Source organism: Equus quagga, chromosome 13 (assembly GCF_021613505.1).
Source record: "Equus quagga isolate Etosha38 chromosome 13, UCLA_HA_Equagga_1.0, whole genome shotgun sequence".
NCBI classification, from domain to species: domain Eukaryota; kingdom Metazoa; phylum Chordata; class Mammalia; order Perissodactyla; family Equidae; genus Equus; species Equus quagga.
Genome location: NC_060279.1, coordinates 50,077,557 through 50,101,502, shown reverse-complemented (window position 1 = coordinate 50,101,502; position 23,946 = coordinate 50,077,557). Strand labels below are relative to the sequence as shown.

The window sequence follows — 23,946 nt, the reverse complement described above, 5'->3', positions numbered from 1 at the left end:
TCAATAATGGCTCTTTTGTTGCTTTTTTTTTTCCTGAGGAGGGCTGAAAGGAAACTACATTTTATTGTGCTAATCAATACAATGGTTATTTACTCACAGATAAATCCATGTCTCCCAGTCTTTTTTGTTCCTGCTCGATAACAGATTCTAATACTTTATAGTAGAGCATCTCTGCAAAACGAAAATGTTTGCTGGCAATTTCTGCATAAATAATAAAAACACAAAAATCACATGCAAAGAAAATAAATATTGTGGACAAGGAGGGTCTATCTCATCCCCTGCCCACAAAATAAAATTTAAAAACAAACTCAACACTTCATATATATGTACTTCCTATAGTTACTGTTCCAATCATGCCTAAAATTCCTTAATTTTCTTCATGGTAACAGTCAAAGTTTTCTAAAATCGTGAACTGAAAATTGCGCATAAAAAATGTAATAGCATTCCATTAAGATTCACACCTTTGTTTTGTATGTTTGAACAGAGCAGCTCTATGCAAAGAGGTATATAATTGGTTTACTATTCCACTCACACTTGGTTCTGATTCATGACATCAGACAACTCCTAGGACAGATGTGGGCATGTTAACAGTTATATATTTTGTCCTTGTTCCCAATATTTTGAAGAACCACTATACTTCAATATTTAATACCCAGTCTACAAAAGAAAACTAAAGATTTTGCAAACAAAAAAGTAACTGAAGTCCAACATAAAAAGGTACCAGTCTAAAATTTCTCTCTTACTGAGAAGGGCCCAGACATCAGTTGGTTGACAAAAAAAATTGGACATCCATATTCTAGCCCTCAGTCTAAGTCATAAATCCTTTCTTCTTATTTCTGACTCAGTTACCAAGAAAGGACTCCATGTGGTTAAGTCAAAGATGAGAACAATATAGACAATATTAAGTCTTACCTTTAGCACAATTACTGAAATCCTCATCTGGCTGGAAATGCTGAGAATATATTTCATACATTTCTTTCAATCTGTTAGCAATAGCCTGGGTTGGATCTCTGGAACATGTCCTAAAAAAATAAGAAGAAATTAACTAATTTAAAGGTCTTGCCAAGTCACAAAGTGATAAACTATTTACAACTCTGTAACTTTACTAACCTATAAATACAAAATAGTTTGAACAGAAACTATACACTTTCCAAATTAATCCAGGAGATCCCATACTTCCTTATTGAAGGTGTTGGTATTATCATTTTGAGTGAAAAAAATATTTGCGTGGAGCTGTACCTTTTACTGTAGTAAGTTTAATAACCTTGACCAGTACCCATTTGATGTCCAGGCCTGGACCCCACCTACCCTACACATCTGCAGTCACTGATGACAAACAAATTGCCCTCAACTGTGTCCCCAAAGGGCAGTACAACTCCCATTAAGAACTCCTGGAAGAAAACAGAATGAAGGGGTATATAATCTATACTACAAACTCACATAAAGCATTACTGGCATTCTACATTTTTTCTTCCAAAACAAGGTTTATTTCATTGACTTTTTCTTTTTTTTACTAGAAAGGCAATATTATGTTCAATGCAGAAGCATTACACAAATTGTCACCATGTGGGCTTTTCTAACAACTATATTTTTATCTTGATCATAAATATACATATTCATTGTAAAAGGGTAGCAAGTTTAGAAAATTTAAAGAAAGTAAAAATTAATTATAATCCTGCTAGAGATAGCTACTGAATATCATATGCAAGCAGAATTTTATTTATGAACACACATATGCAGGTACTTTTTTATGAAAACAGGACCTTTTGGTTTTACCTAGTATCTACTGGTAATACTTAACCCCACTAATGGTATTTAAGATTAAAGAAGCTGCTATGCCTAGTTAGAGACTGTAAAGAGATTTAGAAAATACAGAGATTAAGACAGGCTTCTAAAATGTATTTATAAAAGGCTTCTGAATTCTACGTAAACAAGGTCCTCTGAGAAACATTACTTAAGAAGAGGCCATACAGACATAGCCTGTTGGGTGTTAATCACAATCAAGTTATGAATAAAGCACATTTCATGAAAATGTAAAGGAAAATCAGTCAGCCTTGCTATTTAATGAGTCTAGCTATGAGTGGGAAATTACTGATATGTGTATACAGGACCTTCTTACACCATACCACCAGAAATAAAATGGGCTCCTACAGGGTCTGTGTTATCAAACCTTTAGGACTGGAGGGGCCTTGGAAGTAATTTTGTCAAGTAAATTTGCTAAAAATTATGCACAGGTAATGAGATTGTCTATTGTGCTTTTCACTAAAGCTCACTGATATTCTTGCCAGTCTCAGGCAGATCAAAGGAACTAAAGGCAGTTAACTTCCTTTTAGGCTAAGGGTGTTTTACATAGCTTACAGAAGTTACAGTGGTTTCCCACTGGTTATGAATATAACTCTCTTATCTTTTCAAATCTGACCCACCCTTCAGAAATTTGCTCAGGTCCAATCCTCTTCATGAAGTCCTTTGACAACTTCCATCTTTACTGATCCTCCCTTTTCCTGAAATCTTAAGATAGAACAGTTGGGGGCTGGCCCTGTGGCCAAGTGGTTAAAATTCACGCACTTCACTTTGGCGGCTGGGGCTTTGCCAGTTTGGATCCTGGGTGCGGACCTAGTATGGCTCATCAAGCCATGCTGAGGCGGCATCCTCTACATAACAGAACCAGAAGGGCCTACAACTAGAATATACAACTATGTACTGGAGGTCTTTGAGGAGAAGAAGAGAGAAAAAAAAAAAGGACAGGCGACAGATGTTAGCTCAGGTGCCAATCTTAAAAAAAAAAGAACAGTTGGTAACAGATAGCTTGGTAGTTTATTCTGTAGTCTCTGGTGTCATTAGTTACTGTTTCCTGTACTATATTAAAGAAACCTGAATACTATGGACTGAATGTTTGGGCCCCATCCCCCAAATTCTTATGCTGAAACCTAATCTCCAATGTGATGGTATCTGGAGGTGAGGCATTTGGGAGGGGATTAGGTCATGAGGGTAGAGCTCTCCTGAATGAGATTAGTGCCCTTATAAAAGAAACCCTAGAGAGCTCCCTTGCCTCCTTCTGCCATGTTAGGACACAGCAAAAAAAACCCCCAGCTGTCTATGAACCAGGAAGCAGGCCTCATCAGGCACTGAATCTGCTGGTGCCTTGATCTTGGACTTCTGGCCTCTAAAACAGTGAGAAATTAATTTCTGCTGTTTATAAGCGACCCAGTCTACGGTATTTGTTATAGCAGCCCAAAGACTAAGATACTGAGGAAATATAATCTTCTCTTCATACATCTTATATTGCTATGTCCTCTCCAGACTAACAACAGGACTGAGCATGCAACTGATATAAAATTATTAATGTGTGAATTAAGGCACTAATAGTGAAAAATTAAAATAGAAAATTGGAAAATGGTCAACAACTAAATCTTAGAAGGCAAGAAGGGCTCAAACTAACCTTAGAATCTGTTCCAGTTTCTCACTTGGTGCATTCCTGAGGCCTGTTAGCATGGTGTGAAGACGACTCAAGCTATGTGCAGCTGTAGAAACTGGGGTCACACAAGGGCTGTTATCCTTAATGTAGCTCACACCAGTAAGTGGTGTGGAGATTCTAAGTGCTTTAGACTAAAGGGGGAAAAAAGAACATTATTTCAGATCAGAAAGACTTTCAATTACTTCACAAATGGGAATTCAAGCGAATCGGATTTTGTCTTTACATTATCGAGAAATTTAGTGATTCAAATATCACCATTCTTGGAATTTAAACATAACCTCACTAAGAGCCACCACTATCTATGTGAAGATGTGTGAAAGAACAATTTGTATTTTAGCCAACTAAAAAGTTTGTCTCTTAAAAGTTAAACCTTTAAGATAAGGCGTATTTCTCCATCATCCCACCTTCAAAATTCAAGCTTGAAGGCAAAAATAAGCATTAAAAAATTAAGGGTATCACTGGAAATGGAATTTCACAGCTCCCATCTACTGCTATTTTTGTATATACTCAAAGATTGACAAAAGACAGCTGTGAATTAAATCCGGCCCAAATGAAATCCACGATTTAACAAAAGCCCATCTAAACTATCAAACATGCTTCAGAGAGAGAGGATAAAATAAACATTCTTAGAGGCAGAATACAAGCCAATGCAGAAAACAACCTACTGCAGAATGGCCTTCTTCAGTCTTCTTGCCCCTCCTTTACCTTTACTAGAGTCTATCACAGTTTTTCCCTCTAAAGTAGACAGATCTTCAGAGAAACAAGTGTAAGTCGGCATTCTTGAATATAAATATGACAAAGATACGACTTAATGTCAAAGAATTTAAGCATGAATACATATGTTAATAAAACATCTTTTCTAATTTTTCCAACAAATTCTGAAAGGGTGTAAGAGTGTTTTTCAATATTCAAGATATACTATATTGCCCTTTGTATTAAATGTACTTATTCTAGACACAGCTGTAAAAATACCTAGCAAAATTTTCACCTGGCAACAGAACTATTCAAGTTTCATGAGATACAGAAAAGTAATGAAATTCACCATAAAAGAAATAAATCTATATGCTTTTTCTCTGACAAACAGGAGTAGAACCAAGATTTCCACTTTGTTTCAAAGAAATTAATTCCATAATTTTGTTTTAGGTCAACAAGGTGATCCGGGTAGATGAACTACATGCAGAAAGTTGCTCTCTGCCCTCGACAGCTTTTCTTGCAGCCAGTTTCTTCCCTGTATATGAACCAGTGCCTTGCTGGGAGAGAACAACATCTAATACTTTTGCAGGAGAAGCTACAGCAGCCAGAGCACCTCACCACAGTGCCCACGGGTAGCAAAGCTTCCACAAAGGAAACAAGTACAACCACCACAAACAGCTTCCTGCCCACAGCCCTCAAGGTCAGCGTGGGGCTTCTAGGGAGCACCGTTAAAGTTCTTAGCTTAAAGCTTCCTGTGCATTCTCATCAAAAGGAGTCTTTCTTTAACTCTGGCATAAATATTGAGTTAGTGTTTTTAAAATATTAGGGTGTTCCTTTTCCAAGTAAAGACTTCTAAATTCTGGAGTGCCCCAGCGTTCTGCCCTGAGGTCTCTTTTATTCTCTATGAATTCATACCTCTAGGTAATCTCTCTTCATTCCATGGCTTTAAAAGCCATCCATATCCTGATGACTCCAGAAGATATATACACAGCCCTAATCTCTGCTCTGAACTCCGGTCTTGTATATCTAATTACTGCTCAACTTCTCTACTAGGATGCCTAAAAGACATCTCCAACTGAACACAATCATAACCCCAACTCTGGATTTTTTCCCCCAAACTCATTCTTCCCTCTCAATAAATGTCAATAGTAAATACTCATGGAACGCCTACTATGTGCCAAGCACTGAGTACAGCACTGGCCACAGCCCTCATGAAACTCATATTCTAATGCAGGGAGAAGGATAATAAACAATTCTTTCTTTGTTTCTATCCATCGATTGATCTATCTACCTACCTACCTACTATCAGACAAATTTTTCTTTTACCTACCTAGCCAGTGATAAATACTACGAGGAATACTAATTGTAGAGTAGTAGAGAACGGGAGTCCTGGGGGCTGGGGAGGATATTAGTGGTTTTATTTTATACAGGAGTCAAGTTATGAGAGACCTGAATGAAGTGAGGAAGCAAACTACATGAATATTGTGAAGAAACATGTTCTAGGCAGAGGAAACAGCAAGGGCAAAGGCTTTGAGTTGGGGGTATGCTTGTTATAGCTGAAGAACAAAAAAGGACGTTAATGTGGCATGAATGGAATGGGTGAGGAGGAAAGTGGTATGAGATGAATTCAGAGAGGTAGCAGGGCTAGATCACTGAAGACCTTACAGGCATTTGTAAGAACTTTAGCTTTTATACCATTTACCCAACTGGAGTCACCACGATTTTCTTTTTCTCACACTCTAGATCCAAACCATCAGGATATACTGTGGGTGTTATCTCCAACATACAACCCAGATACAACCGTTTCTCTGATCCAAGTCACCATGAACTGTCACCAGAATCATCGCAATCGCCTCTTAATTCCTACTTTCACTCTCACCTCCGTCCCACCTCCCCACAAGACATTTAAAAATGTAAATCAGTCAGTCACTGTTCTAACACTTTCCCAATAGCTTTCCTCTCCATCAGAGCAAAAGCAAAAATCCTTACCATACAGGCTTCCAAAGCCCTATGTGGTCTGCCTGTGCCTTTTGTCTCCTTCTCCCCTCACTTCTTAATCACTCTTTCCCTTATTCACTCTATTCCTACCACACTGACGTTCTCACTGTTCCTCCAAAAAGCCAATCATATTCCTACCTCATGGCTTTGCACTTGCTGTTCTTCTGGCTTCAAATACATTTCCCAGCTATTTGCACAACTTGCTTCCTCACTTACTTCAGGTCTCTGTTAATGTTATGTCCTCAGAGATGCCTTTCCCAACCACCCTATCTATAATAGTTCAAGACCCATCCATTCTCCCTTCTCCCTAATCCTTTGTATGACTACTCTATTTTTCTTCAACTACCAGCATCTGATATGCTATATATTTACTTGTTTGGTTATCTATTGTCCATCTCCCCACACTAGAATATAAAACAGGATATTCATGGCTGTTTTGTTCACTGATGTATCCCCAGTGTCCAGGACACAATCTGGCATATAGAAGACTTTTAAAATATTTGTTGAATGAATAAGTAAACTAATCTTAAGTCTGGTCTTACAGGTGAGTTACCCCTTGGAATTATCCATACCGCCTCTGGAGGCACTTGTCAGCAGTTGAATATTTTCTGTGAACACCACAAACTGAAGGAAAACTCTTAGTCTCCATCATCGTAAGTGTCTGCATGAAATAACACCACACGATCCTGAAACTCAGTTTAACAGAATTTTCTTAAAAACTACAGATTCTCAAATCCTCTAGTCTCTTAGAAGAAGGCACCAATTCAGGTCAATCAACATTTTCTAAATGCCTACTATATTCAATATGTAAAGACTGTATATCACTGGCCCAATTTTCAAAACCAACAATTATCAGCATGATACATTTATTTAAATTTATATTAAATTCTTTTTCTCAGATCTAACCAAAAACTTTGAAAGTTGATTTTAAGAAAAATTAAATCAGTAAACATAAGAGATAACTTTTTCAGTTAAGGTTAAGTATGATGGAAATTTTCTTTTTTGTATTGGAAGCAAGTAAAACACACACACACAATTACCAAAATAAGAGAGAACCTCTGGCATGGCCGCTCCTGTATTTCTACTCTTCTGGCACAGCTGCTCCTGTATTTCCCCTCTCCTGGCATGGCTCCACTCACCTTGTCAAAGTGCTGCTGCAGGATGTTTTTCATCTGCACTCTTTCAGCAGTCTCTGTTCCTGAACCAGTATTCAGACACCTCGACAGAGTCCCAATTTCCTCTTCAGCATCCTCTCCAAGAAATATCCGTTCATCTAAATTCCCAACAGATAAAACATACTCCTCATAGGCCTTATTGATGGCTTTACTATAGGAAAAAAAAAAAGGCAAAAAAGTACACTCATAGAACTGCCATTTCAGTTAATGTTTTAAGCCACTTAGTTATTTCCTTTTTTTAACTACTAAAAGTTCTAACAATTTTGTGAAAGTTAAATTTTAGTGGGATCACTGTTAATTATAAAAACTGAGGAGTATAAATCGCAAGCTTGCTACACTATGCTCCTCCATCATACAGTAAGTCTATTTTGCTGACAGTGTTTCAGGGTGTGTACACTGTACCAACCTGCCTGCTAGGTGCAGCTTCTGGTGAGAAGCTAAATTATCTTTCCTGGTTGCTCCAAGCACCTCTGAAGACCTCAGTACTTCTATATCATCATTTTTCTCCTATATGGTTCCAAAAGAATTTCTTTATTTCAAAAATTATGATCCAAAAGCTCAACTGTTAAAGCTTTAAAGAACAGCCATACAATTTTCGATAAATTTTAAAACATGTGCTTAGATGAACAGTTGATAGAATTTCCTATTGCTTCCCTATATTGTCTCACAAAACATATTCTAAATTTCCAGGGTACAATTAATAAAAAGACTAAACTCTGAACTTTCTTAAGTATATAATTTAAAATATTAAAACGGCTTTTTTTTTTTTTTTTTAAAGATTGGCACCTAAGCTAACAACTGTTGTCAATCTTCTTTTTTTTTTTTTCCTCCTGCTTTATCTTCCCCAACCCCCCATACATAGTTGTATATCTTAGTTGCAGGTCCTTCTAGTTATGGGATGTGGGACACCGCCTCAACGTGGCCTGACGAGCGGTGCCATGTCCGCGCCCAGGATCCAAACCCTGGACCGCCGCAGCGGAGTGCGCAAACTTAGCCACTCGGCCACAGAGCCAGCCCCCAAAACGGTTTTATAACAGAAATACTCACAAACTCTCTCCAAAGTTCCCAGGTTCTAAGAACCCAGTAAGATTTTCTTCTTTTCCCTTAAGGAGCTATGATGAAAGAAAAGATCCTTAAGTCATCATATTAATAAAATTTTTTCCCAGAAAGTATTTTCACATTACTTCTTTACTACTTACAAACCTTTTTTTCGTAAAGTTTCCTAATATAAGGTTTCCAGAAATGTTCCTTTATTCCCTTTGCTTCCAAAACTAGGCCATCATGTAAGGAACAGAGTTTCTCAATGACACAAGGTGGGTCAGAGGAAGGTTTAGAATCCTTAGCATGAAAATCTTCAGACAGGCCTATGATGTATAGAATCATAGAACAGAGTCATCAGGTAGCATTCAATAAACCAAACTGTAATAAACTAAAATATAAATAATAGAGAGTATAATCAGCATATGAGTTAGCATATGAGCATATAGGAAATAGTATATATGGGCCTAATTTAACTCTATTTAAATATACCTCAAAAATAGCAAATAGAGGTAAAGTGTATCACTACTCAAAAGATTTCAATTATGTAAGTACAGATGGTTAAAAAAGGAAAATTTGGGGAGAAAATATTTGTAAATCATATATCTGACAAGGGGTTAATCTCCATAATATATAAGGAAGTCACACAACTGAACAATAAAAAATAAAACAGCCCAATCAAAAAATGGGCAGATGATATGAACAGACATTTTTCCAAAGAAGATATACAGATGGCCAATAAACACATGAAAAAATGTTCAACATCACTAATCATCAGGGAAATGCAAATCAAAACTACACTAAGATACCACCTTACACCTGTTAAAATGCCTATAATCACTAAGACTAAAAATAACAAATGTTGGAGAGGGTGTGGAGAAAAGGGAACCCTCATACACTGCTGGTGGGAATGCAAACTGGTGCAGCCACTATGGAAAACAGCATGGAGATTCCTCAAAAAACTAAAAGTAGAACTACTTTATGCCCCAGCTATCCCACTACTGGGTATCTACCCAAACCATTTGAAATCAACAATCCAAAGTAACATATGCACCCCTATGTTCATTGCAGCACTATTCACAATGGCCAAGACATGGAAAACAATCCAAGTGTCCATCAACTGATGATTGGATAAAGTAGATGTGGTATATATATATATATATATATACACACATACACACAATGGAATACTACTCAGCCATAAAAAAGACAAAATCATCCCATTTGCAACAACATGGAAGGACCTGGAGGGAATTATTCTAAGTGAAATAAGCCAGACTGAAAAAGACAAACACCAGATGATTTCACTCATGTGGAATATGAACAAACACATGGACAAAGAAAACAGTTCAGTGGTTACCAGGGGATGGGGGTGGGGGATGGGTACGGGGGGTGAAGGGGAGCACTTATGTGGTGATAGTCAAGAAATAATGTACAAGTGAAATCTCACATTGATGTAAACTATTATAAACTCAAAAAAAATTTTAGTATATTGTTATGTCTAAAACATGCAAAAATAAAACATAACTTTGCAAATAAGCCTTGCATTCAAATAAAAACTACCACTGGAAAAAAATTACTGTTCAAAGTATATGCTGTTTATATGCTTTCATTTAATTATATTAGATGTATTTATCCTATTAATTCATAGCTTATTCTTGCCCTAGACCCAGTGCAAGAAAAAATATATTTTTTAAATAATGAAAGAGGAGAAAAATGAAGGGAAGCATCTATATAGAAATATAAACGGTAATTAGGAAGGAAACGAGAGAAAAATAGAATACAAAGAACATTACATTTACCAAACCAGGAGTGACTGAAGTAACTAACTCCACTAACTTTAAAAATCTACGTCAAGTCAGACAAGCTGAAAATCTCATTATAGCCACCCCAAAGTCGACACTCAGAACCCTACACCATGGTATTATTCAAATAATGGTAGCATTATATACTAGCTCTACAAATATTTTTTAATATTTGCTTTGTAAATCATAATTTGGTCTCTTACCATACATCATTCATAGAAATTACATACCTGAAAGCCTTCCAAACACATTGCCAAAATAATTATCATTTCCATACATCTTTTAGTTTAAGAGCTAAAGATTCATTTTACTTACTTTAGAACCATAACTACTACTCTTCTGTAGAAAGAAAGTGAAATGAAGATTCTTTCAGTAAATCCATGTTGACCTATTGTGTGTCAAGCAAGAAGCTTGACAATGTAGAAAAATTACCATCAGCTCTAACGTCATCTTTGCTACTCCAAATTGCTAAATCCCTTCTTCTTCTTAAGCATATTTCAGAAACTTCTCAAGTTGTCATCTAAGACTTAAACTTTACAATATTTGTAACTGCTCTTTCCATAAATATTTTTACAGAGAGCTGAACTCCTAGTCATGAGTACTCTGGATAACATGACAATCGAGCTTTTCAAAGCACTTAGATTCGCTGATGCTGGGAAACCTGTACTATGTCTACAACACCCAAGAGCAAACATAGTGTAGAAATGTGAGTTGTCCAGTAAGCTTTGATTTACAAACTTACCTTTAAAATTAGGGTTCACAAGTTCTTTACGATTGGAACATTGAAGGGCATTTCCATAAACTAAGTCCAAAGCACACAGCAAAAGATGATAAGAATTGACCAAATCATCACTAATCATGGGGAAATTACCTACAGAATTATAAATACTAAGAGTTAAATTTGAATTAACTTTACAATATTTTAAAAATAATTTCTTCTTTAGTTAAAATATTATACAACACTATACAAAGCTGACTCAAGAGCTACATAAAATGTTTTGACAAGTTTACATTTTGAAATATTACTCTCATAGTTTAATAAATTTCTAAGAGTTTAACGAAAGCCAAAACTTTACTAAAAATGCTGTTCATTCACTCAATATTAACTAAGAATTTATTAAATACCTAATATTAAATGACCAAAATTTTATCAACATTGGTTTTTCCTTTGAAAATTCTGAACAGAAACAACTTCATAAATTATCTCAAACTGTAAGAAATTGTTTTGTATGAAAATATTTTTCTGCCAAGAAAACTAATAGAAATACTTAGACAGGAACAGCTGAAACAATGATTCATATCATTATTTTTTTAATGTATGTACTTTAAAAAGACCAGGAGCTATAATCAGACTCCTAACAGTACCATTTTAAATACTTTTCTACATAGTAATATAAGCTTATACAAATTAATGCAATAGGATAATCATGAAAGATACTTAAGTTCTAGAGCTAATATCCCAGGAGTAAACTGTTGATGCTTCACAACAAAGAAAAAAGAAGCCCAAACTCAAATCTATAGACATGTCATCTCTCCAGTGCTGGTTTAAGTCCAACATGTAACACAGTTTTACAGGCAGTTAAACAGTTTTATTATTCTTAGAAATTAAGAAATATTTCCAGATTTTTTATAACTTTAAGCATATCCCTTTTTTCACTAAACACTGCAAATATATGCTTCATATTAATTTCACATTCTTATAACATCAGATGAATTCAATTTAAATAGCTAACATACATCTGAAGAATTATTTCTAAACCTCAATATTTTCACACTTAATGCCTACCCAAATGTGCACACACACACTCTCTCTCTCACACACTGCTTTGTTTCAGGCTTTTTTCTCTCCTTTCCTCTAAAGTTACCACTTACCTCTATGTACCAGGATAAGTAACTCTTTTTTCGCCTAGATGCAAACACTCAAGAAATCAACTTAAATTAAATTAAAGAGAAAAAAGTATTTTTCTGTTGCCAGAAAGGCAAATGACAATTAATAGGTTAAACTTTGCCTTGAATAACCAAACTAACTTTCGTTAGTTCCACTGTAAAGATGTTTAATATTAAAATATACTCAGTTCCTCACATGTAAAGCAGGAAGTGGCACTTTACTGGTTTCAAGCTACAAAGCAGCCTATCACACTGACAAGTCTAAACTTGTCACTGGTGTGTACTTGCCATAGAAGGAAAAAAACAGCAGCAATCTAACTTCCAACAAAAAGCTAAAATGCCCCTGAAGATCAGAAGCTAATTTAAACTCCAGGACTGTCCTAACATGATATACTTTACATGTCAAATCCTGACTTTAGAAATAAATTTCACTTCGTGAGATATTTTATCTTGCAATCAACAAAAATAACCTATTTAACTCCAGAGTTGACTTATTTATCGGGAATGAGATTTGAGATCTCATGTGAAACAGGAAGTGGCACCTATTGGTCTTCAGGCCACAAAGCCCTTCATGATGACAAGCCCAAACTTGTCACTGGTGTGTACTTGACATAGGAAGTCAACAAAGATAACAGGCAAAAAGTTGGCTACTTATCAGGAATGAGATAATCTGGGATGCCCACATGTTGCAGAGAAAGTCACGAGAAAGGTGGCTATAAAAGAGTACAGCTCCCCTCAAATAACTAGAACTGAATAAAACCAATTAAACTACTCTATTAGAAAAGATCTTAGTGAATCATAAAAGATCATAGTGCTGGACTGTGAGAGGACAAAGTCTCTTCAGATCAAATAATTATAGACTGAACTATTAATAATAAGATAAAGCTCAAACACTGAGTTAAATGCAGAGACAAAAAGTATACCACCCAAGTTGAACAAATGAGACCAAAATCTAAGAATGGTAAAATTCCTTTTTAATAGTTTATATAGTACAAAATACATTTACTCCCAAGTACAAATACACCATAAAAGACATAAACAAAACAGATAAAAATCCTACAATTCAGATATACCTGCCCACAATCAAATGACAAGATTAATATCACATATAACCCCAGCCACAGCAAGCTAAAAGTGGCAGCAATTGTTGCAGCCACTGTGAAAACAGTTTCCTTATTTCATGCCACCGATCACATCACCTTTACCTCCACTAAAGAAACATGCCAATGTGATAAAAAGCAAAATAACAGCTGATTTTTGACAGAAGAAAGATTTTTCTTTTCAATCAAGCATGCAGCTCAGGCAAAAAAGGATGAGCTCTCTAACTAGCTAGAAAGGACCAACTATAATCAGACAAACCAAACCTCAAGACCAAGGGAGTGACACATACTTGCTAGAAGGTCTTCACATCCAGCATGAAACCAAGAGCTAGGAAATCTGGATTCAAATCCTAGCTCTGTTTCTAGCAGCTAGTTTCTGGGCCTCAGTTGCCTAATCTTTGAAGTAAATAAGTTTGGTTAGTTGACCTAATAATGAGAATATCTTATATTTATAAAACTCTTTCTAGCTCTATGATTCTTTGATTTTAACTTTGCATTTTATTGGGCTATCTTAATGGCAAAGGCATTCTACACATCTATAGAAAAAAGCTATGTAACTTATGTAACTGTACTTTCTTTTCTTCTTTAGATTACTAAGAATCATTTCTACATAGAAACACAGAGAGGACAAAAATATATTTCACTGAATGCAAACCTTGGGTAGGTTAAATAAGATGAGAAGGGAGAGAAAATAAATTGTATGTAAAGAAATATGATCAAGCATATTTATCTGAACAAAATGCAAAAAGTAATCTGATCTACTTTGAGGATGATCAGTCCCACTCAACTAAACAACACATGTCTCATGAAAAACACAGCTCAAGATACTGGCATAGACACACTAAGGCGTTTTCAGTCCATAATTCAGGAGAATAATTGCTTTGGATGGAAAAGATGTTGTGTAAGAACAAAATTAAAAGATTTCCCATTTAATAAGAGAAGTTTTGGATATTGTAAAGAAAATCAAAAGATTCTTTTATGAAAAGCCAATACTTTAAAAACAATCTGGGATTAAAACCTTTGAGAAATTTTTCAGTAAGAATCTTTTCCTGATACACGTTACAGATTAACAAAAGCAGTACTTGAACATTTAAATAAACTAATATCTAAATAAATAATACTCTTTTCTTACCTTTTGCATATATAAAAAGCACCCAACAAAAATGGAAAACTTCAGACACTGTACAGGGCTGTCGCCTTTGGGGGGAGAAAAAAGTCATGAGATAATAGAAGAATTAGCAAAAGACATCACAAATGACTATAAATTGAGAAACAAAACCCACAGTTAGAGGGAGTGATAGCAGATTCACTTCACATGTATAATGTACAACAAATTCTGTTCCAACTAAATATTGAGAAGGAAATAGCTGGGAGCCAGGGAAAGAGTTCATCTCGGAAAGAAGAAAATTCTGAAGAACTATAAAAGCTTTTCGAGGTCAGGATAAATACAGTAGAAAATAAAATGAGTAACAACAGTTCTTTTGATGGCATCAGCGAGGCTAATGTTGCCTTAAGACCCAGGTACGTACTTAGATATTTCCCCCAATTTTTCCCCCTGTCCTAGCTGATGAACTCTAAACCCTTCCTCCCTAAAGACATTCTAGAATATAGCCAGTCACCAAAGGACTTTTTAATGTAAATTCTGGGCTTCCTATAATTCCTCACACTTCTATCATTAAGAATTTCCTGCTGTATTTTGCCAGGTCGTCTGCTAAAGAGAGTTTCCGACCTGTTTTAAGCTTGGCTTTTCTATCAAAACCTCTGCCAATGTTTAGATAAGACATCTGTTATTTCCACATCCTGACAGCCTTATTCTAAAAAGGAGACAGGTTTAGTTCCCGCACTGTCATTAGTTACGTACACTTGCTCTCCATGTGCCTTAGTCTCTTCATCTGCTAAAAGATTATTCTACTTGGGTATAATATTGTACTTAATTCACCAGTCCATGGCAAGGATTAAATGTCAGCGCCCTGCTTTAAAAGTAGCCTCCTACCACAGGCATGTGATAAACTATCTAGCTTTGATGTCTAACAAGATAAAACTCAAAACTTTTTAGCTTAACACTGAAGTCATTCTAAAAACTGGCTCTAGGGGCCGGCCTGGGGGCACAGTAGTTAAGTTGCACGTTCCACTTCGGTAGCCCAGGGTTCAAATGTTCGGATACTGGGCGTGGACCGACGCACTGCTTGTCAAGCCATGCTGTGGCAGGCATCCCACATATAAAGTAGAGGAAGATGGGCACGGATGTTAGCTCAGGGCCAGTCTTCCTCAGCAAAAAGAAGACGACTGGCAGCAGATGTTAGCTCAGGGCTAATCTTCCTCAAAATAAAATAAAATTAAATTAAATTAAAATAAAAACTGGCTCTATAACTCTAGAACAAACCTAACCTACTCAGCCAAATGTCTTCTTGCTTTGCTGCTTCAGTGTCTTCATTCTTTATCCTCTGCATAGAAGGCTCTATCTCTATCTCCAAATTCACCTAGGAAAATCCAACACACTGTTGAAGACCTATTCTACTTATTCCATGGAACCTTACCTGACTGGCTCACACAGAGTGGTTTATTTTTGCCTACAAAAGTCCTACACTTCTATTATCTTTTGCATTTATACATGCCTCCTCTCCCTGACTATCCTGTACACTCTCAAAAGACAGCGTCTGTGGGTTTTTGGCTTTTTTAAATACTTGTGACCTACATGATACCTAATAAAGTACTTCACACAGTAAGCTCTCAATAAATACTCAGTGACAAACTTTCAAGGCTGGTGTGGTGAGATGCAGTACAGAGTCGTGGTGAAGCACGTGGGCTCTGCAGGCAGACTCCCTGAGTTTCAATAACGGCTCCACACTTACTAACTGTGTGACCTTGGCCAAACTACTTACCCTCTCACGGGCTTATTTTCCCCCAGCTGTAACAATAGTATTAACTTCATCAAGTTGTCACAGGGATTAATTGAAGTAAATACATGTTTAAGTATTAGAAGATTTCCTGCCCCATAATAAATGCTCAGTAAATGGCATACATCATTATTATTATTATCAGTCAAAAGTACTATTAAAAAGCATACAAAGTGACATAAATGTAAAATTTTTAAATAAAGTTATCTTATAATTTTCTTAATTAGAATTAGGTAGTATATAAACCCCAATAAATATCAAAGCAAGTACAATCAGAAATCATTTTCTACAACACTCCAAAAAAAAGAAGATATCCCATATCTTTCTATAAATGATCACATCAGCCTCACTCAGACTTGGAACAAGGCTTCTATCCAAACTTTAAATTCTTAATCGTAAATAGTCAATTCCCCAAAACTGCAAGCAAACTAGACCAGCTGCTTCCCTATCAGTGGGGTCAACTATAAAAAAATGTACAGTTTGTTTTATTTTTAAAAGGTGCTCACTCACTATAAACATCCTTCACAATTTGGGAAAATTTTTATATTGAAAGAGACGCAAACATTCATTCATTTATAATAACTCCTTTTCCCCTACTTTTCTTGTCAATGTTTTCCTAGTTCTATTTTTTTTTAAAGATTTTATTTTTCCTTTTTTCTGCCCAAAGCCCCCCAGTACACAGTTGTATATATTTTAGTTGTAGGTCCTTCTAATTGTGGTATGTGCGACGCCACCTCAGCGTGGCCTGATGAGCAGTGCCATGGTCCGTGCCCAGGATCCGAACCAGTGAAACCCTGGGCCACTGAAGCGGAGCATGCGAACTTAACTACTCGGCCACGGGGCCAGCCCCTCTAGTTCTATTTTAAGAACAAATTCCCACTTCTACTTTATGAAAAAAACGTTCATGATAAAGGTAGAGAATCTGTATCCCATAACTGCCCCTATCTATCGGGAAAGATGGAAAACACTGAGCCAGAGTAAATGTACAGACTTTACAGACATGATCAGAAAGCACAAATTCCTAATAGTTTCAGTTCCCCTATTCTCTCCCCAGTTCAGTTTCTCTACTCTTGATTGCTGTAAACATCAAAATAGAGAAGCCATTTCATGGAGATTATTACTCAGTTTGACATAAAAGTTAAATAGTAGAAATAATCAATAGGTATTATATATAGAAAATAACAGAAATAATGAATATGGTCAATAATAGAAAATTAAGTAGTCAAATTCTATACCTAAGGTGGCTAATGGGGTAAAATATCTAAGGTCTGACTTTTGTATTTTTGGTTGCTTACACGAAAAGGGAAAGTTTATGTAAACAAAGACCCCATACACTGTGCAATCTGAAAGAAGTCAAATTCTTCATGAAAAGCAAGAAGTTATTATTAAAAGAAAGCTACTGGAGAAACAGATTATGAAATCACATTTGTTTTTTAAGACTAGCAAAATACACTGAGGGATCAACACTGTAGCACAAACAGACAAATGTGTATTCCTGACTAACAAATATAAAAACATACCGCTGTTTTCTTCCTCTTTGTTGACGAGGCTGCTCCTCTTGAGGATATTTAAAAATGTCCTGGAAGATGGGCTCGTATTTCTTAAAAATTACAGCAGAAACAGTGAAGTTTCTTTCTAATCTCTCAGTACGTTCTCTGAAATGTTGGGGTAGATTTGCCATGTCTTCCCACTTCTTCATCTTGTTGAAAAATTCAATTAAGCTGATATTAAAAATAAAAAATGACATATTTTCATAATTAACACAAAGGTAAATGTATAAATATAGGTAATTAAAAGTAAACAAAAATTAACTCATTAAATTATATTACATTTAGACAGTGATATAAAATCACAACTTGTGCCTCTGACTAGCTTAATCTCTTACAGATTGGTTTATTTCTTTTATCTTCTTAATCTACTTTTCTTCCGAGATTACCTGTGGGTTTTTAAAAAATTATGAAATATATAAAAATACAAAATAAATAATTAACAATTAACCGAGTAACATAACCAACATTCATGTACCCAAATGCCAGATTTAACGAATATTAACATACCGAATCAATTTTGCCATATTTGCTTCAGGTTCTACATAAACAGCCAGAGTTCCCATTTGTACTCCTTCCCAATCCCATTCCCCACTCCTCTTCCCAGAGGATAACCAGCATTCTAAAGTTAGTCTGAACCCTTCCCACTCCTGTTTTTATACTTACTGTACTTACTATGTTTACTATACGAATATATATGTATCCATAAACAGTAAGTAGTATCTTTTGTATGTGTGGTTTTAAAATTTTATATAAATGGTATCATTCTGTAAGTAGCATTCTGCAACTTGCTTTTTCATTCAATAATGTTTCTGAGATTAATGTTGATATATGTAGATCTAATTCATTCATTTTAACTGCTAAAAATATTCCTTCATATGAACTTTCATGATTTTTTAAATTCATTCTCCAGTTGAGCTTTCTAATTTTTCATTATAACAAAAAATGCTGTGATGAACACATTCTTGTACAGGTATGTAACAGTTTCTTTAGAAACTACCCCAAGAAGTAGAATTACTGGGTCAGAGAATGTGCATTTTCAATTTCACTAGATACTGCCAAATTTCCCACTAAAGTGATTGTGCCAAGTTATACTCTCACCAGCGTACACCAGCAATACAGAGGTCCTGTTTCCCCACATAACGACCAAACTTGGTATTTACCAGACTTCAAATTTCCCCTACTGATGAGAATGAAATGCTATCTTGTTTTTACTTTGAACTTCCTTGGTAACTAGTGAGACTGAACATCTTTGCCTATATCTATTAGCTATGTGGAGTTTTGGCCTTTGTGAAATTGTTTTATTTACCCATTTTTTAGTTGCTGTTTGTCAATTATTTAAACATTTGATAGTAGTACTTGATATAATTCTGGATACTGATCTTTAGTCAGTTATATGCATTGTAAATATCTTCTCCCAATCTGCTCTTTGTTTTTAATCCATCAGTCTATTATGGCAGAAAAGTAAATAATCTGAACCCATAGGTAAAAATTTAAAGATAAAAACTGAGTTTTTGAAATGGAAATAAAACTGAAGCCTGGGATTGTATTACTTGCATTAAAATGTTAGATAACTTTAGTTTACTATAGTTTATAATCATGATTCCATAATTTGACCTTTGCTTCTAAAGTTCCTTGTCCATCACTTAAGTGGATTACTCTGCCTTCACTTCTCTTCTTGGTAACGATTATGCTTTTGCATCTTATTTAAGTCCACTTCTGCAGGTTTACAGCCCAGGTGTTCAACTCTTTATGCACTGCCCCTTGTTCTGAAGCCTAAATATAACTCAGGATGGAGTTCAAGGTTAATAAACAGACTATGGCTAAAATATTACATTTCTTGTTAATTATTTTAACAGTAAGTGATTTTTTAAACCCTTAGGTCCATAAATTTTGACAGTGGTATTTCCCCCTAAATTGCCAAACATCCTTTTCCCACCAATCTTTAATAAGCCCTAAGAGAAAATTCACCCAAAGGCACCAATAATAAATGTAATCAATTACACAACAGACAGAAAAAGCAATTTCTGCCTCTTCTTTAAAACATTATTTGACTTTTTCTCTAATTGATTATAATAGTGTCGCTTTTCTCCAAAACAGGAAACTGAGAAGTATTCACACGCCCTGTTTATACTAAGTTACAAGTCCTGTGCATGTAGCTCAAGGTTTAATACCATACAGGGCCCGGCCCGGCGGCGCAGCGGTTAAGTGCGCACGTTCCGCTCTGGCGGCCCGAGGTGTGCTGGTTCGGATCCCGGGTGTGGACACGGCACCGCTTGGCACGCCATGCTGTGGTAGGCGTCCCACATATAAAGTAGAGGAAGATGGACGCAGACGTTAGCTCAGGGCCAGTCTTCCTCAGCAAAAAGAGGAGGATTGGCAGCAGTTAGCTCAGGGCTAATCTTCCTCAAAAAAAAAAAAGCAAAGAAAAAGCTTTCCTAAAGTTTCTCAATATCCTTATTTAGACTTCTCCCTTTGTAATCACAATGATGAATCAAAACCTTTAATAGTAAATAGTAATTTAATACCTTAAAATTTAAATATTTTTCACCAAAGAAGTAAAATATAATGGACACTAACTTAGATGTGGTAAAGAAAAACCATGACCTAGCTTCTAAATTCAGCACTCCATAGGTACAAATGCTCAGAAAATGATGAGCAAAGAGAATTCTTACCACCATGATGATTTTCAATTAGTCACACTACTTTTCAAACTCTAACATAGTTACCTCTGCTCTGAACATCGGAGGATTCTAGTTAAAGATACATAGTTTCCTTCAACTGTCCCTTTGCTTACAGTTGGCACAGATTTTCTGCAGGCCACATATAAGGCACACGCTAACCAGTGAAGATCATTTCCCTGTAAAATAAAACAAAATTGACTTTTAGCTAATGAGCTACATATATTTCAATATAAAAAAATTCTTGTGTTTAAACTGGAAGTGTTATTTATATGTTTGTGAGAAATTGTAATTTCAGTGATGGCCGGATCCCATGTGTTCTTTTTATAATGTGACATGGACATTCTTCCACTCAGTGGTAGGAGTCTGGGTTCCCTTACTTTGAACTGTCTTAACCAATAGCATAGGAGAAAGTGATACTATGTAACTTCCCAGATCATAAAAGGCAATACAGATTCCACCTGGCTCTCTCTCGGACATGTGCCTTGGGAGTCCCAACATGGGAGCAGAATACCTTGGGCAAATTACTTAACAGTCGCAGAGGCTCAAGTTTCTCATCTGAGGACTGTGAGAATTAAATGAGTTATAAGTATAAAGCACAGAAAATACAAGAAATCAAAGATAAAGTTCTATAACCAGTATTCTGTATTAAATACCACTTGAGCTTTATTTCCCATTGTACACTTCCATGAGCCTGACATCCCACATCATCTTACAGCATACCTGACTACAAGCTCCACAAGGGCAGGAATTTTTACGTTTTGTTCACTGCTCCATCCCCCGCACCTACAACACTGTCTGGCAAAGAAGAGGTGATTAAAAAATACTTGATAAGTGACGAAATATTCATTCATTTATTGGGTAAACTGAGCTAAGAATGTGAGATCGAAGTCTTAAAAAAATTGAGTCATCAGACGTGTTTTCAGAAATAATTTACTAATCGTCTATCATTTGTCAGTTGCTTATACACTGACTTCATATGACTTAACCTCTATGAGTTGAAACATCACAACTATATGGTGATAATACTTGTTTTATCTAATTTACAGGATCATCCTGAGGGTAAAAAAAGAGCTTATTTGGAGGCAATTACGCCCATCACCAAGAAACAGTCCTTCTCTTTGCCTGGCCACAGGGACCACCGAGAAATAAAGAGGAACATTCAGCCCGAACGCCTAAGTACATGAAGAGCTTTGTCAGCTCTAAAGCACCGTCTACATGAGGGCTTCATGTGCCAGAAACTACACGTTACCTTATTTAGCCTTTAGAACAGCTCTGTGGGGTAGGTACAAATATTTCAAATTGACATATCACAAAATTCAGTTTTGGAGTGGTTAAGTAAATTGTCCAAAGTCACCCAGGTCTGTCAGATTCCAAAGCCACTGTATCAGTCGCTTGTTTTTTCTTTCTTTTTTTTTTGGTAGATACAACAATGGGGAGAAGAAACTCAAACTTCTATTAAGGCAAGAATAAATTTACAATAACCTTAGTGATTGATCCCTACGCAAAAACACACAATTATAGTCAACTAATACCTTGCTTCGGCCTCCTCATTCTGAGCCCATTTGCCCTCCTCTTCCCACAAACTGTACAACAACTTAAGAAAACCCTCGGGCCTCCAGTTTAAATGCCACCCACAGGCCGGCGCATGGCGGATAAACATCCCGACTTCCGCGTCACTTCCCATTGGCCCGCAGAGGGGAGGCGCCTACAGAGCCGAGCCTCACTGGCTGGAATGGCCATTTTTCTCGTCGGCAAGCCCGTCGGAAGAGAGGGACGGAACACGCCTAAGTCACGGCGACTACTAGCGTCCTGTGCAAGGGCTGGGCTCACCAGAAGGCCCTAAAAGACGGACGGGGCGAGTGTCTACGCAGGAGGCAGAAGTCCGGGCCCTGGCCCGGGGCGGTCCGTCTTTGTTGACACAGACCCAAGCACAGCCCGAATCCGCACGCGGGGGCCCACGGCGCCGCGCCCGGACAAAGGCGCCCGGCCGCAGGGCAGCTCCCGGGGCCGCCGGAGCCCCCCGAGCCCACAGGGCCCCGCCCCCTCCGACGGCCCGGACGGCCGCACCCGTGCGCTCTGCCCAAAGGTGCTGCATTCTGTCATCGTGAGCCCGGCACGACCCCAGCCTCGCGGCGCTCCTTCAGGGCAAGGGGCTCCCCCTCGGCAGCCGACAGGGAAGAGCCGCGAGACGGGTTCCCTGCGGCAGCTAGACGGCTTGGCAAACCCAGCCTCCCGGGACGAGGGTGCGCGGAGGGTCCCCGCCCCCTCCAGGCGGCGACCGGAGCCCGGCCTGCCGGGGCAGCCCCGCGGGCGCGGCCGTCCCCGCCGCGACCCGGCCCCGAGAGGCGCTCGCCGGCCGCCGGGCGTACCTCCAGCGTGTAGCTCTCGCTCATGCTCCGGTAGCTGTCCCAGGCCTCGGCCCGTGCCGCCTCGTCCATGTTGAGGCGGCTGCACAGCTCGTCGAACCGCTGCTGGGTCTGAGGGGCTGGCGACCGGGCCGGCTGCCCTGCGTCCTCCGCCTCGCCGTCGTCGTCCTCCTCCTCATCCGAGGCTGCCGCCGCCGGAGGAGGAGGCGGGGGCGGCGGCGACTGGTCGCCTCCCGACGGCATAGCGCACCCTGGGCGGCCGGTCCTCAGGTGATGTGAGGGCCCGGGCCCGCAGCCATTCAAACCGCGAAGCGCCCGCCTGTCGCCGCCCGCACGGCGACTGCGCCGCTGCCAACGGCGCTGGACCTCACGTAGGCACCCGTAGTTCTGAGCACGGCCTGCCGGGAAATGTAGTTCAGGCCGGAGGCCCGCGGGGGTCAAAAATCATATGTAAAAAATCAGCTCGCCCAGTCCCCCCGGGCTGAAATAAAAGCAGCGTCTGTACGTGTTAATTACTACCTCCCCATCGTAATACGATTCAGCAGGGATGTATTGAAGACCAGGCATCCAAGAAACATTGACATATGAAGGTTTAGGTCCAAGGTGTCCCCAGAAATAATACTCGTCACCTGGGTGTCCTTATCTAAAACAATAAGAATAATAGCAAGGGCCTGTATGCGTAAGTAGAAATTTCATCGTCGCTCCTAATTTCTAGTTCTTTCCTATGATTTAATTTTATGTTTGCTTTTCAAATAATTATTGGATTTTTTTCAAAGCAGTAATTCTTTTTTTTCCCATAGGGCAAATTTACGTTCACTGTAAGTGACATATTTCTACTATCCTCAATCCCCCAACTGGCTTAGCTTTATTCCTTTATTTTTCTTTTTCCTTTCACATCTATAGTAGACTGGAATCACCTTATTTTCCGTCTTCTTTGATTTGTAAATGGATATAGTGTAAAACATTGTCATGCTCGAGGAGGCATGAGGCATTGCTGTTTTGCTATGGGATCACTTTTCTCTCTCTTCATTGACTCTTTGAACCAGCTGCCATACTGTGAGGAAGCCCAGGTCACTTGGAGAAGCCTATTGTCAAAGATAAACAAAGCTGGACATTAGCTAAAGGGGTGGAAACAGATTTTATTCAGCCGCTACTGACAGTAAGGGAAAGACCTCAGCTCCATTCTGATTTGTGCAGAGGCAACTGGGCGATTTGAAGGAAGGGTGAATGGGGCCAGCCCGATGGCAGTGGCATGCTAGTTACATTCGGGGCCCTGCTTTG

General features: G+C 37.9%; 1 protein-coding gene across 6 annotated transcripts in view; it reads right to left on the bottom strand.

The window, feature by feature from the left end:
- The window catches only part of RBL2 (RB transcriptional corepressor like 2), a 53,689-nt gene extending 30,674 nt beyond the window's left edge, over positions 1–23,015 (bottom strand). Inside the window, exons 1-11 of one of the 6 annotated variants that reach the window (XM_046680745.1) lie at positions 22,669–23,015; positions 20,345–20,475; positions 17,589–17,789; positions 14,304–14,368; positions 10,927–11,055; positions 8,545–8,705; positions 8,389–8,453; positions 7,306–7,492; positions 3,440–3,606; positions 913–1,022; positions 98–201 (exon numbers count right to left, since the gene is read on the bottom strand). In XM_046680745.1, coding sequence (XP_046536701.1) covers positions 98–201; positions 913–1,022; positions 3,440–3,606; positions 7,306–7,492; positions 8,389–8,453; positions 8,545–8,705; positions 10,927–11,055; positions 14,304–14,368; positions 17,589–17,789; positions 20,345–20,475; positions 22,669–22,908 — 1,560 coding nt within the window. In that variant the 5' untranslated portion in view covers positions 22,909–23,015. Of the gene's footprint in view, positions 1–97; positions 202–912; positions 1,023–3,439; positions 3,607–7,305; positions 7,493–8,388; positions 8,454–8,544; positions 8,706–10,926; positions 11,056–12,056; positions 12,244–13,461; positions 13,550–14,303; positions 14,369–17,588; positions 17,790–20,344; positions 20,476–21,019; positions 21,066–21,831; positions 21,938–22,668 lie in introns of those variants that run through there. The other 5 variants (XM_046680744.1, XM_046680746.1, XM_046680747.1 and 2 more) reach the window with 5 other exon arrangements.
- Between the last annotated feature and the right edge of the window lie 931 nt (positions 23,016–23,946).